The 14,346-nt window shown below is 44.5% G+C and overlaps 1 protein-coding gene across 6 annotated transcripts in view; it reads right to left on the reverse strand.

The window, feature by feature from the left end:
• Positions 1 to 14,346, reverse strand: part of bmal1a (basic helix-loop-helix ARNT like 1a) — a 127,416-nt gene that overhangs the window by 37,968 nt on the left and 75,102 nt on the right. For 3 of the 6 annotated variants that reach the window (XM_080190050.1, XM_080190048.1, XM_080190047.1), the window contains exon 2: positions 6,845 to 6,992. In XM_080190050.1, the coding sequence (XP_080046176.1) occupies positions 6,845 to 6,984 (140 nt within the window). In that variant the 5' untranslated portion in view covers positions 6,985 to 6,992. Of the gene's footprint in view, positions 1 to 1,577; positions 2,117 to 6,844; positions 6,993 to 12,207; positions 12,383 to 12,951; positions 13,227 to 14,346 lie in introns of those variants that run through there. The other 3 variants (XM_080190046.1, XM_080190049.1, XM_080190051.1) reach the window with 3 other exon arrangements.

Here is a 14,346-nt window from a genome sequence, read left to right on the forward strand (position 1 = left end):
ACAATAATAGTTTTACTTTAGTGAAAAATAAATTTAACTGGCTTAAAATGCTAGATATTAGGTAGTTACCTATTGGCCAGAAGCATCAGCTTCTGATCACTCATTTTCATTCATTTTGTACCAAATCTCAGTCATTTCAGGGCAACAGTTCCTGAGTGACTACCTTATTCAATGAGATCTCTAACCTGGCTCAGTGGCTAACTATATTGGGTTTGGAGTCAGTTTACATTTTAAAGTTTGTTTATTAGTGTCACAAGTAGGCTTACATTGACACTGCAATGAAGTTACTGTGAAAATCCGCCAGTCGCCGTACTCCGGTGTTTGTTTGGGTACACTGTGGGAGAATTTAGAATGGTCCAATGCACCTAATCAGCAAATCTTTCAGACCGTGGGAGGAAACCGGAGCACCCAGAGGAAAGCCACACAGACATGTGGAGAATGCGCAAATTCCACACAGACAGTGACCCAAGTGGGAATCGAATCCAGGTCCCTGATACTGTGAGGCAGCAGTGCTAACCACTGTGCTACAGAGGTTACTGGTTCAAATCCTGTTCCAGGCGATGAGAGTACGGTCCAAGCCGAGGGCAGCATGGTGGTTAGCACTGCTACCTCAGTGCCAGGGAGCTGAGTCAATTCTGGCCTCAGGTGACAGTGTGGCGTTTGCATGTTCTCCCCGTGTCTGCATGGGTTTCCTCTGGGTGCTCCGGTTTCCTCCCATACTCCAAAGATGTGCAGGTTAGGTCGATTGTCCATACTAAATTGCCCATTAGTGTTGCAAAGGGATTAGGAGGGTGATGGCAATAGGACGGGGTGGGATTGTTGTTAGTGCAGGCTCAATGGACCAAATGGTCACCTTCTGTATTGTAGATTCTATGATTCTATAATGTACAAGATCAGAGGAGTTCTGCCTGGTGTCCCTCCCAATACTTATGCCGAAGCCAATATCACTTTTTTTTTTAAAAAAAACTGATGATTTATCACACTGTCATTTGTGGTAGTGTATTCATTACAACGGTGACTAAATACATCAGTAGGGATGCAGAAATTTGTTACCCACCTTTGCTCACATCATTTGATAGGCTTACCTAACAAAATGCGCTGCCCCAAGATGGTGGCAAAAGCAGTCTAGGTAGCCACTTTCAGGAGGTAATTGATATAGCTTTGAAAGGGAAAGACTTGTGCAAGTACATGGAAAAAGCAGGGAGGAACCTAGCTAATTGGATGGCTCCCTCAAAGAGGAAGCATGGATGTGATGGACTGAATGGCCTTCATTTGTGATATATTGTTTTATGGTTCTTCAAAAAAAATGTGCAGAGGTTGGCAAAGGAGAAGAAACTTGAACAGGTTTCGGGACATTAAATTCTTTAGCAGTGGAGCAATAACAGTGGTCAGGCCACACTGCAACAGAGTAATCAACGTCACATCACATTAAACTTTTGAAGATGTCTGCTTTACACGAATTGAAAACGCTGATGCAGCTCTCAGCCTCGAACTTGACTGTCCTCAGCGTAAGTGCCAGAAACCCTTTCACTACAAAGTGAACATTATGGTTACCTATATCGACATCTGTTTCATACCTTCAGGTAAACCAAGGTTCCCAATGGTGGGGGAGTCCAGAACCAGGGGGTCACAGTCTGAGGATTCAGGATACACCATGGAGATGGAGATGAGACATTTCTTCATCCAAAGAGTGGTGAGCATGTGGAATTCATTACCACAGGAAGTAGTTGATGCCAAAACATTGAATGTATTCCAGAGACAGTTAGATATAGTCTTGGGGTGAATGGGATCAAAGCTTACGGGGAGAAAGTAGGATTAGGCTATTGTGTCGGACAATCAGCCATGACCATGGTGAATGGTGGAGCAGGCTCAAAGGGCCAAATGGCCTCTTCCTGCTCCTATCTTCTATATTTCTATGTTTAGAGCCAGATCTGACTGAATTCCACTTTACTCTGACAAGAAAGAAATTTACACAGGCATACACAGAAATTATTATACGTCCATGGATCCCAACTTTTCTTTGTTCAGAGCAAGACACTCCCTTGGAGGTTACCTGAAGCTGAAGTCAACAGCTCATAATTCCATTAGTAAGCCAATGAAACCGGTCTGCTAATGGATAAATGTTGGTATTTCCAGGAATTGAAGATTAATTGCCAATGCTGTGAACAAACACAGCAAAATAAATCATGGTGTGTGCTTGCATGAGGGAGGAGGGGGCTGAAATTTTTTTTTCCACATTTTCTTTCACACTTGTTGATTATTTGAAGTAATATTGGAGATGGGAAAGAATGACTGGATGAGTCTTGACAGCCACTTGACTAATGAAGAGTCGATTCTCCTTCTGTTTGACTTTAGAAAGGCAAGATTCTGTGAGGATAAAAACACAAACTAGAAGAAAGAATAGGCCATTCGGTCCTTTGAATTTGCTCCACCATTCTTTAATGGTCAGTCATGTTCAAAATTTCAATATCCTGATTCCACTTTCTCCCCCTATCCCTTTAGCCCCAAGAGCTAATCAGACAACGCTTTAGCTCAATTACTTTGGTAGTGAATTTCACCACTCTCTGGGTGAAGAAATTTCTCCTCACCTCAGTCCTTCAAGGTTTACCAATCAGCCTCATCCTAGTTCTGGACTCTCCCAACATTCTCTCCGAATCTACCCTGTTCAATGCTGCTAGAATTTATTCAAGTTTCTATGAGACTACCCCCCGCCCCGGCTCACTCTTCTAAATTCCAACGAATACAATCCTAACTGACCTCGGTCTCACTGCATATGACAGACCTACCATTCCAGGAATCAGCCTGGTAAACCTTTGCTGCACTCCCTCTATAGCAAGGGCATCTTTTCTCAAATAAGGACACCAAAACTGCACACAAGTGTAACCTCACCTACGTCCTATACAATTGCAGTAAAACATCCTGTTATGTATACTGGGGCATAGCCGCTTTAAAGGAATAATCAAATGACCCTGGGTGTGGGGCGATCTACCTGGGAACCAGAGAGCGGTTGTTTGGAGTGTGGAGTGAGCAAGACCAGCAAAGCATACCCATGTTTCCTGACACCTGATTGTGAAGTACCTGAGGATACTCCTCAGTAATAAAGAATTTAATACATTCCTAGTCTTATACTCAAATCTTCTCACCGTGACCAATGGCAAGAATTTGGGGGTGGGGCAGGTGGAAGCAAATGTCATGTGATGAAGCCTCCAGGGCCACATCCAACCAGAATTGGCAATACTTGGCACAATAAGAGCTAAGTTATACCCTAATGTGTGCTACGCTCCCTTGCTTGTGGTGACTTTGCCTGCAAATGTCCCAGTACAAACAGCACAATCCCAGGCAACTTGTCATGCTTTGTTCTCTGCACAGATCATAGCCCTGTATTACAGGAGGAGGCCATTCGGCCCATTGAGCCTGCACTGACAACAATCCCACCCGGACCCTATCCCGGAAACCCCATGTACCTCCCCTGTTAATCTCCCTGACACTAAGGGTCAATTTAGCACGGCCAATCAAACTAACCCACACATCTTTGGACTGTGAGAGGAAACCAGAGCACCTGGAGGATACCCGCACAGACATGGGGGGAATGTGCAAACTTCACATATACAGTCACCCGAGGCCGGAATTGAACTTGGGTCCCTGATGCAGTGCTAACCACTGTGCCACCCCATTCTATAGGGTTAATAAATTGAGGTAAAATTAGTAATCCTTGTGCTTCTGGGTTTAAAACTTGAAAATATCAGGAACCTAAGGGACAGAATTCAGCCTCTCAAGCTGGTCCACTATGGAGTTAAATTGTGGCTGATCTGTTCTTCAGATCCATAATTGCTCAAAAGCCACACCTAACAAAAATATATCCTTCTCCAGCTTGAAAGCTCCAATTGAACAGCACCATCCATTTTAGGGAGAGAGTTTCAGATTTCCACTCAAATGAATGTAAAGAAGTGCTTCTTGAGATCGTGCCTGAACAACTTAGCTCTGGTTTTAAGATAGTGTCTCCTTGTTCTGGATTCCTTCACCAGAGGAAATAGTTCCGCTGTAACTGCTCTGCCAAATCCTTTTAACATTTTAACCACTTCAATCAGATCACCTCTTAAACTTTCAGTACTCCAAGGAATACAAGCCAATTTGGAATAATTTAATCCTTTTAGTCCCAGAATGGCTCTCACTCCATTACCAACATATCCTTTCCAAGGTGCAGTGCCCAGAACTCAATGCAATATTCCAGGTGGGGTCTGACTAACACTTTGGATCATTATCTAACCTTAAACTTCTTCCTCTTTTGTAATCCAACCCCCTCAAGATAGGGGTCAATGTTGCATTAGCCTTTGCAATGCTTTTTTGCAGTTGTTTATCAGCATTTAATGATTTGAGGTCCCAAATCTCTTTGTTTCTCTGATTTCTCAACATTTAGAAAACGCGCAAATTCATCTTTCTCAGATCCAAAAGGAACGAACTCAAGTTTCTCATGCTGAACACCCATTTTTTTTAAAATTCATTCATGAGACATGGGTTGATTGCCCATCCCTAATTGCTTTTAGAGGACAGTTGAGTCAACCACATTGCTGCGGCTCTGGAATCACATGTAGGCCAACAGACTTCCTTTCTTAAAAGGAAGAAACCAGATGGGTCTGCCACATTGTTCATAGAATCCTTACAATGCAGAAGGAGGCCATTCAGCCCATCGTGTCTACACAGACACAATCCCACTCAGGTCCTATTCCCGTAACCCCACATATTTATCCTGCTAATCCCCCTGACACTAGGGTCAATTTAGCATGACTAATCAACCTAAGCCACACATCTTTGGATAGTGGGAGGAAGCCAGTGCACCCGCAGGAAACCTATGCAGACACGGGGAGAATGTGCAAACTCCACAGATAGTGACCCAAAACTGGAATTGAACTGGGGTCTCTGACGCTGTGAGGCAGCAGCAGTAACCACTGAGCCAATATGCCACCAGTGTTGGATACCCACCTTGTCTACAATGTCTCTTTGTCGTGTCTAACATCTGCATGTCTCTATTACTTCAATCAAGCTATTTAAAAAGGCAAAACAACACTGACTTAGGCTTCTGATAAAGTACTTCGTTGGCTGTAAAACAACAGATTCTATGCAAATGCACTTTACTCTGGTCACAATAAAGCTATGTGGAAGGGTAAAAAGAATAATTGACATCCAATCCAATTGTTAAAATCTAGAACGGATTTATTATCGACAGTCATTAGCAGATTATGCTCATCTGAGCTAAAATCAGACTAATCAAAATTAATTATATTGGCAACAGGATCCAGTGGTTTTCATCCTCAAACCAATTCAGGCTACATTTTTTTTTAAAATAAGCAGTATCATTTGCTGTGACATTACTTTGGGCAAACTGATGTTTGGACCAAGTTGTGGCACCTACTTTCTAACTGGCCACTGTACTCTGAGTATCACAGAATTGTTACAGTGCAAGAGGAGGCTGTTCGGTCCTTCGCACCTGCCTGACCTCTCCAAATGAGCAACTCATTTAGTGTCATTCTCCTACCTTATCCCCGTAACCCTGCACATTCTCAAATGGCTGCCTTGAACCTGTTCAAAAACTTCACAACAACTTAGGTTGGCTCCCTAATTAAATATCACTGAAGAATCCAATTCCATGTCACTCCATGGGAACACCTCCACCTGCAAGTTCCCCCTCTAAGCCACTCTTCGTCCTGACTTAGAACTACATTGCCTTGGTCAAAAGTCTGAAACTCCCTGCCTAAAAGCACACTGGCTGTGCCTACACCACAGTGGCTGTAGCAGTTCAAGACAGGGTGGCTCACTACTACCTTGAGGGCAATTAAGGATGGGCAGTAAAAATGCTGATCTGGCCAAGTATGCCCACATCCTGTGAAAGAATTTAAAGATAATGGACCTATGACTATTGTCTTGAAATGACATGAAAGGAAAAATAAAGAATCTGGATACTTAGTGAACTTCACGACCTCAGGGCAGTCAGAAGCATTTCACAGCCAATGAAGTACTTTTTGAAGTGTAGCTGCTTTTGCAACATTATGAGACACAGCAGCCAATTTGCCCACAATGACCAGAAATATTTCTTTTTTTAAGCAATGTTAACAGAGATAAGTTTAACAGCCAGGACACCAGGAAGAACTCAGAATCCCTACATTGCAGGAGGAGGCCATTTGGCCCATTGAGTCTGCACCGACAACAATCCCACCTAAGACCTATCTCCACATATTTACCCCGCTAATCCCTCTATTCTATGCATCCTGGAACACTCAGGGGCAATTTAGTATGGTCAATGCACCTAACCTACACATTTTTGGATTGTCGGAGCACCCAAAGGAAACCCATGTAGACACATGGAGGACATGCAAACTCCACTTAGACAGCAATCCAAGCCAGGGCCCAATCTCTCCTACATTTCTCCACAATAACGACCAGGAGGCATCTTACACCCAGGACAGTCAGGGCCGTGGTTTAACATCTCATCCGAAAGACAGCACGTCAGACAGTACCAGCGCTCCCCCGCAGCATTGGCAAGAGTTATACCTGATCAGTAATACACTCAGGTTTCTGAAGCGGAACGCGATCCACAAACAGACAATAGCCACGAATAGTTTTAATGTTCACATCGGTCCAGATTCCCTACTCCCCAGTCCCCTCAGCCCCCACTATTCTACCCGCCTCCCCTTCCCCATCCCAACCCTCTGCTCCTACCACCTTGTCTCAAGGGGTGAGCAACAACAGACTGGGAAATGGAGACAGACAAATACACTCCAGAACACAGAACAATTTGTTGAAGAAGGGTTGTTGAACTGAAGACAAAAGCATCACTGTTTAAACTTACTGATAATCTGTGGAGCTTCCTTTGCGTTTTCGATTAAAGTCCACGCCTGCTGTGCCCAAGGAGCTCAATATCAATCCACTTGGATCAGTCGAGATAAAATCATTTATTGTTGAGGATATGTCCATATTTTGGTCTGCCATTGGACAATCTGGAACATTTCCAAGTACAGAGTTATAATTAAGTCAACTGCTCATCCCACTGTTATGCATTTCTCCCCAGTTCTGCCCCAAATTAGGTGCACACTCCCCATCCTTGACCACCCCACCTCCCTGAAAAAAAAAATGGAATCATGTGGAGCAGATGACCTCTCTTTAGGCAACTGGAAGTATTGATGAGGAGAGTTCCAGAGTGACTTATCCTTGCATGTCACCTTATTACAACGCCTTGAAGCCACCCATTTGCATCATATGAGCAATCGAATGGGCAAAACCCATGTCTTGTCACTCCAGCTCTCGAGTATATAATCCAGGTTGCCACTCCCACGAAGTACAGTATTGTTGGTGGTGCTGCACCTTGGATGAGACCTTAAACCAAGGCCACATAAACAGGGGCACAATGACATCCTTTGCTGCTGTCGTCAAATTTCTACGATTCACGATCTTTCCAGCACTTAGACACAAACAAAGCTGGCCATTCAGTCAATTTGCAAGGATCTGTTGCCTCAGCTCATGGGGAAATAAGAATTGCCATGAAGAAAAAAAGTTTTAGTTTGGTTTATTTATTAGTGTCACAAGTAGGCTTACATTAACGCTGCAATGAAATTACTGTGAAAATCCCCGAGTTGTCGACTCCGGCGCCCGTTCGGGTACATGGAGGGAGAATGTAGTGTGCCAAATGCACCCATCCAGCATGTCTTTCTGATTGTGGGAGGAAACCAGAGCACCTGGAGGAAAACGACGTAGACACGGGGAGAACGTGCAGACTCTATACAGACAGTGACCCAAGCCGGGAATCAAATCCAGGTCCCTAGCACTGTGAAGCAACAGTGCTCTGCACTGTGGCACAGTGCCTGAACAGCTGAAATCCAATGATATTTACGAGGGAAACTGAATAACCATTAATATCTGGCTGTTCACATTCTGCATTAATTAATCAGTTTAATGAACCAAAGCATTTTGCTATGGGTGAGTAAAGTGAGTTTAGAGGCATACTATAAATCATAGTTACACAGATGCCTTCAACAGCCCCTCCCAAAATAGTGACCTCTACCACCTAGGAAGAGGAGACCAACAAACACATGGGAACACCACCTGGAAGTTCCTTCCGAGTCACACACCACCCTGCCCTGGAACTATGCCACCAATCTTTCACAATTACTGCGTCAAAATTCTGGAACTCCTTTCCTGTAATAACTCAAGGCCACTCAACATGACAATTAACTAACTAAAGGATTTATTGATAAGAAGAACTGTATATAATGAAGGGTTTAACAGCACAACTAAATACAGGTCTACTCCGAACAATGTCCTGGCTCCAGCTGAAGCCCTCCAGTCCCGGAAATGCTCACTCTCACTCTCAATTGCCCCGGGTTCATGCGCTTGCATTCCAGTGGCTCTAGCCCAATCATGTGGCCCGCAATGAGTTGCCCCTTAAAAGGGGCTATGCTACTACAATCCTTCCTGCCTAATTTCTGGTCGACTACTTATGATAAAACAAAAAGCAAAGCAGTTAACGCACAGGCAGAGGAACAACAATATTACAGAAGGGACACAGTTCATAAAGTCAGCCAATCTGGAACCTTCCGGACCCTTATCAGAGGTTCTTCAGCAACTGCTGACACAGGATCCACTGATGGCACAGATGTTTCAGTCACCTCTGGAGCTAAGCTCTTCCCGGCTCCTCCTCCTGCCTCAGCCACCGAAGACAAAGGTTGTCTTGGCCCCACAATGGACATAGAACTGTCTCGTTCAGAGACCAGTGCATACAAACTTGATGTGGGACACACTTTCTCATCACCAGGAGTTGCGATGCTTCTTAACTCAATGGTTCTGTGCCTCCATCATATATGAGACTGGCCCCATCTTCTCCACAACTTTCCCTGGTACCCAGGCAGGTCCGCCATAAAAATTTTGTGAAAACACGAGGTCATCCACATTAAACAATCTAACCCCATTCTGAGAGTCATGATGCTCTTTCAAAGACTTAGCTAGTCTCCACCCTCCCCAAACTTGAGAACACCAAATCCAAACAGGTACATGGGTGCTGACCCATTAGCAACTTTGTAGGCATAACCTGGTGGTGGTGTGCAGTGTAATGTTTTAGAACAACAAAAAACTTGGCCAATTGCAATTACAATAGCCTATGAGCTTGTTCCTTCATGGAAGCCTTGAACATCTGCACAACTTGCTCCACCAACCCATTTGAGGCAGGCTGGGAGGGGGCTGACCTACCGTGACAAATGCAATTACACTTGACAAAAATTTGATCAGCCATAGATGACGTTCTGTTGTCTGATACTAACACTTCCGGAAAACCATGGACCACAAACAGCTGCCTGAAGGAGGGTGTGGTGGATGTCATGATCCATGAGATCCACCACACATGCTGAATGGATATGCCAGCGTTGGACTGGGGTAAACACAGTAAAAAGTCTGACAACACCAGGTTTAAGTCCAACCGATTTATTTGATAGTAAACTCACTAGCTTTCGAGGTTTCCCTCTTCTTCAGGTGAATGGAGAGTTCTGGCCTCAGACAGAGCATATAAAGCATGGACAGTTTACAGATTACTGATTAGAATGCGAATCTTTACACCTAACCTGCTGTTCAAGTCCTAAAGTGGCCGACAATGTGAGTGGAAGGAGCACTGATCACAGGTTAAAGAGATGTGTATTGTCTCCAGACAGTACAGTAAGTGAGGTTTTGCAAACCTAGGCAAGTCACGGGGGTTACAGATAGTGCGACGTGAACCCAAGATCCCTGTTGAGACCGTCCTCATGTTGGCTATCAGTCTCTGCTCAGCGACTCTGCGCTGTCGTGTATCGTGAAGGCTGCCTTGGAGAATGCTTACCCGAAGGTCAGAGGCTGAATGCCTGTGACCACTGAAGTGTTCGCCAACAGGAAGGGAACAGTCTTGCCTGGTGATTGTTGAGCGATGTTCAGTAATCTGTAAACTGTCTGTGCTTTATATGCTCTGTCTGAGGCCAGAATCTCCATTCACCTGAAGAGGGAAACCTCGAAAGCTAGTGAGTTTACTATCAAATAGATCGGTTGGACTTAAACCTGGTGTTGTCAGACTTTTTACTGAACTTTCACATTGACGGAGTCAGTGATGGTTGGCAATGTCAGGTCACCAGACTTCTCTCCTGACCAATGCTTTCATTCTGTTCTGGTCAAGATGGGCACCTTGTAACTCGGAGCAGGGGTCATCACCCTGGAAGGGAGGTGGGGGGGTGGGGGGTGTACAATGACACGGCTCCCCCACAAAGCACTCCCTCTTCGCAGGTTATCTCGTCCTTGCGCTACAAATATGGCTTCATTTGCTCTGCCTTGTCGAAAGGCAGCACAGTGGCAGGATGGTTAGCACTGCTGCTTCACAGTGCCAAGGAGCTGGGTTCAAAGCCTGGCTTGGGTCACTGCCTGTGCAGAATCTGCACGCTCTCATGTCTCCGTGGGTTTCCTCCGGTTTCCTCCCACTGTCTGAAACATGTGCTGGTTAGGTGGATTGGTCATGCTAAAATTCTCCTTCGGTGTATCCTAATAGGCAGTAGAGTGTGGCGACGAGGGGGTCTTCACGATAACTTCATTGTAGTGTTAATATAAGCCTACTTGTGACACTAATAAATAAACTTTAAACTAAATCCCATCAGTAACATTTTCTTCACCTTCGATGACAATGAGTCCTATTTGCTTAAACAGGCAGGGTGTCCAAAAAAAAATGCAGAGCCAATACTATGTCCTGTTGGAACAGATGGTGACAGTATGGTGCGTGGTAGGGGAGGGCAGTTCAATGCATCCACATTTGAAATGTGCTCCTGGCTAATACTGGAAAGTATAGCTGCACGCTGCCAGCAACAAAACTCATCCCTGCATCTTAGCCAAGGCACTATCTTGTCGCCAGGGAAAAGGCCCAACAATAACTTATGGTCTGATACAACAGCGAAATGCCAACCATAACGTTTTGGAGAAATTTTTTTTTTAAACTGCATAGATAACTGCTGGATTTTCTTTGTTGATTTGGGAGCGCTTTCTCTCAGTGTCCGACAGAGTCCTCGAAACAAATGAAATTGGCCTCTCCGCCTCATCTGCCACGCTATAGGGTGGAACTGCTCCAATTCATATGGTGAAGTTGTCCCCACTATTTTCCAGCACACATCGCCAAGGTAGCCTCAGAATGGCTAAGGCTGTAGGATAGTCCCTTATAAATACGTATGAATGTCTTTACACCAATGACAGTGGCCTCTGCGCCAGTATCAATCTCCGTCTTCAGGGGATGGCTGTTTACCATTTGGCCAATCTCTACAGGTGCGACCTTGCTGAGTTGGACTTAATTGTTTAATCCTGGAATCACTCCTTTGGTTCCTCCACCAGCTTAATTACAGGGGTTATAGTAATCATTTCCTTTGTTTTCGAGTATTCTGTGCAGTCTGCTCCGCTCTACCCTTATCTTGCAGGTGACCCTTCTTTTAACATCTGAAGCACGTGAAAATCTTGCATCGGTATGCCCCTTGAGGTAGCCTCCCCCACATTTAAAGCATGTCTCAGATGCCTGGTGCTCAACGACTCTTTTCAGACTCCACACTACCCTCACGCAGGCAGTCTCTAGCAACAGCCATTTCCCACCACAACTGATTCACCTCATTCTGCATGCCCTACAGCTCACTTACACTCTGCAGCTCACATGTACCTTGCTCAGTGCACTCAGTCGCTTGGGCCATCTCTACTGCTTTCTCCAGTGAAATTGTGGTTTCAGCAAGCAGTTTCTTTTGGGTGGTGCAATCATTGATCCTGCATGCTAAACAGTCCCTCAACATGTCTCCCTGTGAAAGTCTGAACTCGCAGCGCCTAATCAGCCATTGATGTCTGGCCACAAAGCCAGAGGCCATCTCTCCTGACTCTCTAACCACAGAATGAAATTTGTACCTTGGTATGATCACAGAAGGCCGGCAGTTGTATTGATCCTTAATTAAATTGACTAACTGGTCGAAAACTTTTGCGTCCAAAGCTTCGGGTAGTATCAAACTCCTCATCAGGCTGTAAGGCTGTGGTCCCAGCGGGTGAGCAATATCACTTTTTCTTGGTTGCTTTTTCGTTTCCCATGAAAAAATATGGCAGCCTCTCAAAGTACTGCCCCCAAATCTTGATCTCAGGGTCAAATGGTCCTATCCTGCCAAATAATGGCATCCTGAGACAGAATCTATCTACCTTGTTGGACTTTGACTCCAAGCAATCACTCTTCTCCTATACCAACTCTGCACTGCGAGCTTTGAACGACTTTCCTCGTCGCCAGCATACTAACTCGAAGTGACTCGATGTGGCAAACAACAAACTGAATTGATAAGAAGAATGAAGGGTTCAACAGCAAATTCAATACAAATATAATCCTAACAATGCCCTGACTCCAGCTGAAGTCCTCCAGCTCCAGGAACGCTTGCCTCGTTCCCAGTTGACCCAGGTTCACGCACTCGCACTCCATTGGCTCCAGCCCAGTCACGTGGCCCATGATGGATCACTCCTTAAAGGGGCCGCAGTCCCACACTTCCCAACATTCTTGCACTCCATGCCTACACTCACGGACTACAGCAATTCAAGATGGCCCATTAACACTAAGAGACAACTAGGGATGGACAATAAATGATGGCCTTGCCAGCAACTCTCATATTCTGAGAATTAATCATAAAAAGATTAAATGCCATACATTTCCATCATTTACATACACAGTATGTTATTATTCAAATTTAAATCAAAGTACTGCCATCAAAAATCTAGGTTTATGCCATCAGCATATATTTCAGGAGAGCTTTATATCCAAAATAAAAACTATAACAACAACAACAACATCTATTAAAAGTTCTTGCATAAGCTGCCTACACTCAAAAATAGAAAACTGTTTCCCAACAGTACACAGAGCCAGGGAGCTTTAGGAGAAAATAAAAATCAGCCAATTACCAGAGCCAATTGCGTTGCCAAGATACATGAAGGGCCATCTGAATACATGCCATCTAGGCCACTTCCTGATTAAGTTCCCTTGTGAAATCTGAGCAAGTACCAACAGTGGTGCCCTGGAAACGCTGCAGCTTGTCTCACAGGCTGATCCCCTGTCCTTCTGCTAATTTGGACAGCAGTCTAATCATTCTAGAGACAACCAGCCCTTCAGTCGATCTGAAGTGTTGCAAAGAGAATTCACGCAGCAAGAGCAGATTTTCTCATCGCTCGACTGTTGAAGGAGCAGTCACGTGACTGGCTTAATCATGCACCAAAGCTGATTGCGTGGTGGGGCTAACACCTCTGCTGAACAGTAAATCAAGGTCAATTGTAAAGTAGGTCAGATGAATCAGCTGCTCAGGAAAGAATCAGTGCTACCACCGCAAGTCACTGCTGAATTAACCCTTGTCTGATGCAGCGAGCTCTGACTTATGAGGTTATGATGTGGTTATTACACAGTTAACTCTTGATATACATAAATCAGTAAAAGTAGCAACCCAGGTTAATGAGGGCATGGCAAAAATAAATCCAACCCCGAAGGGGGTTCCCCGCCCCCCCCCAATCAGAAAGACAGAATTAAAAACAGTAAAGTTAAATTGAACTTGTATGCAACGTTAGTTAGATCACACTTGGGAATACTGTGCACAGTTCTGATCTCCATGATATAAATAGGATTGAGAGCCATGACAGAAGGTGCAAAAAAAAAAGAGCTACGAGGATGATACCAGAATTGAGGATTTATATCCATCAGGAAAACCTGAAGAGGCTGGGACTCTTTTCAGTAGAAAAGAGAAGGCCGAAGGGTAACCTGATAGAGGTGTTCAAAGATTATGAAAGACTTTGATAGGGTAAACCTAGGGAAGATATGGACAGCAGGGAGATTTTGGGGCTCGGGTATAGGAATCATGCACAGAAATGGTACAAGGAGAAAACGTAAAGCTTTCACAGAATGCTGTCCCTTCTCTCAAGAAGGGGAGGGGGGGTGCGGGTGTGAATACAACAGGTTAACATTATAAGAGTTATAGAGGACTCTGATTAAACCCTGTCTTGAGCACTGCACTCATTTCTGGCACTGTTCTTCAGGACATATTTATATTTGATTGGGAGAGATGCAGCAAAGATCAACCAGCATGAATCATGGCTAAAAAGGTTATAGACTATATAGACCTGTATTTTCTTGAATACAGGAGACTAGCAAGACAGAAGGATAATTGAAGCTGATAGCGTTGCTCTGTACAGCCTATTTCCTCTGTTGGGGGGTGGAATTCGCGGTGTCGATACCAGAGTGCAGAACCTTAAAACTAGAATGAAGTCATTCGGGGTGATGACAGGAAGCGCTTCTTCAAAACCAATTATTGT

Source organism: Carcharhinus amblyrhynchos, chromosome 6, assembly GCF_965287045.1.
Source record: "Carcharhinus amblyrhynchos chromosome 6, sCarAmb.v2.hapA, whole genome shotgun sequence".
NCBI lineage: Eukaryota > Metazoa > Chordata > Chondrichthyes > Carcharhiniformes > Carcharhinidae > Carcharhinus > Carcharhinus amblyrhynchos.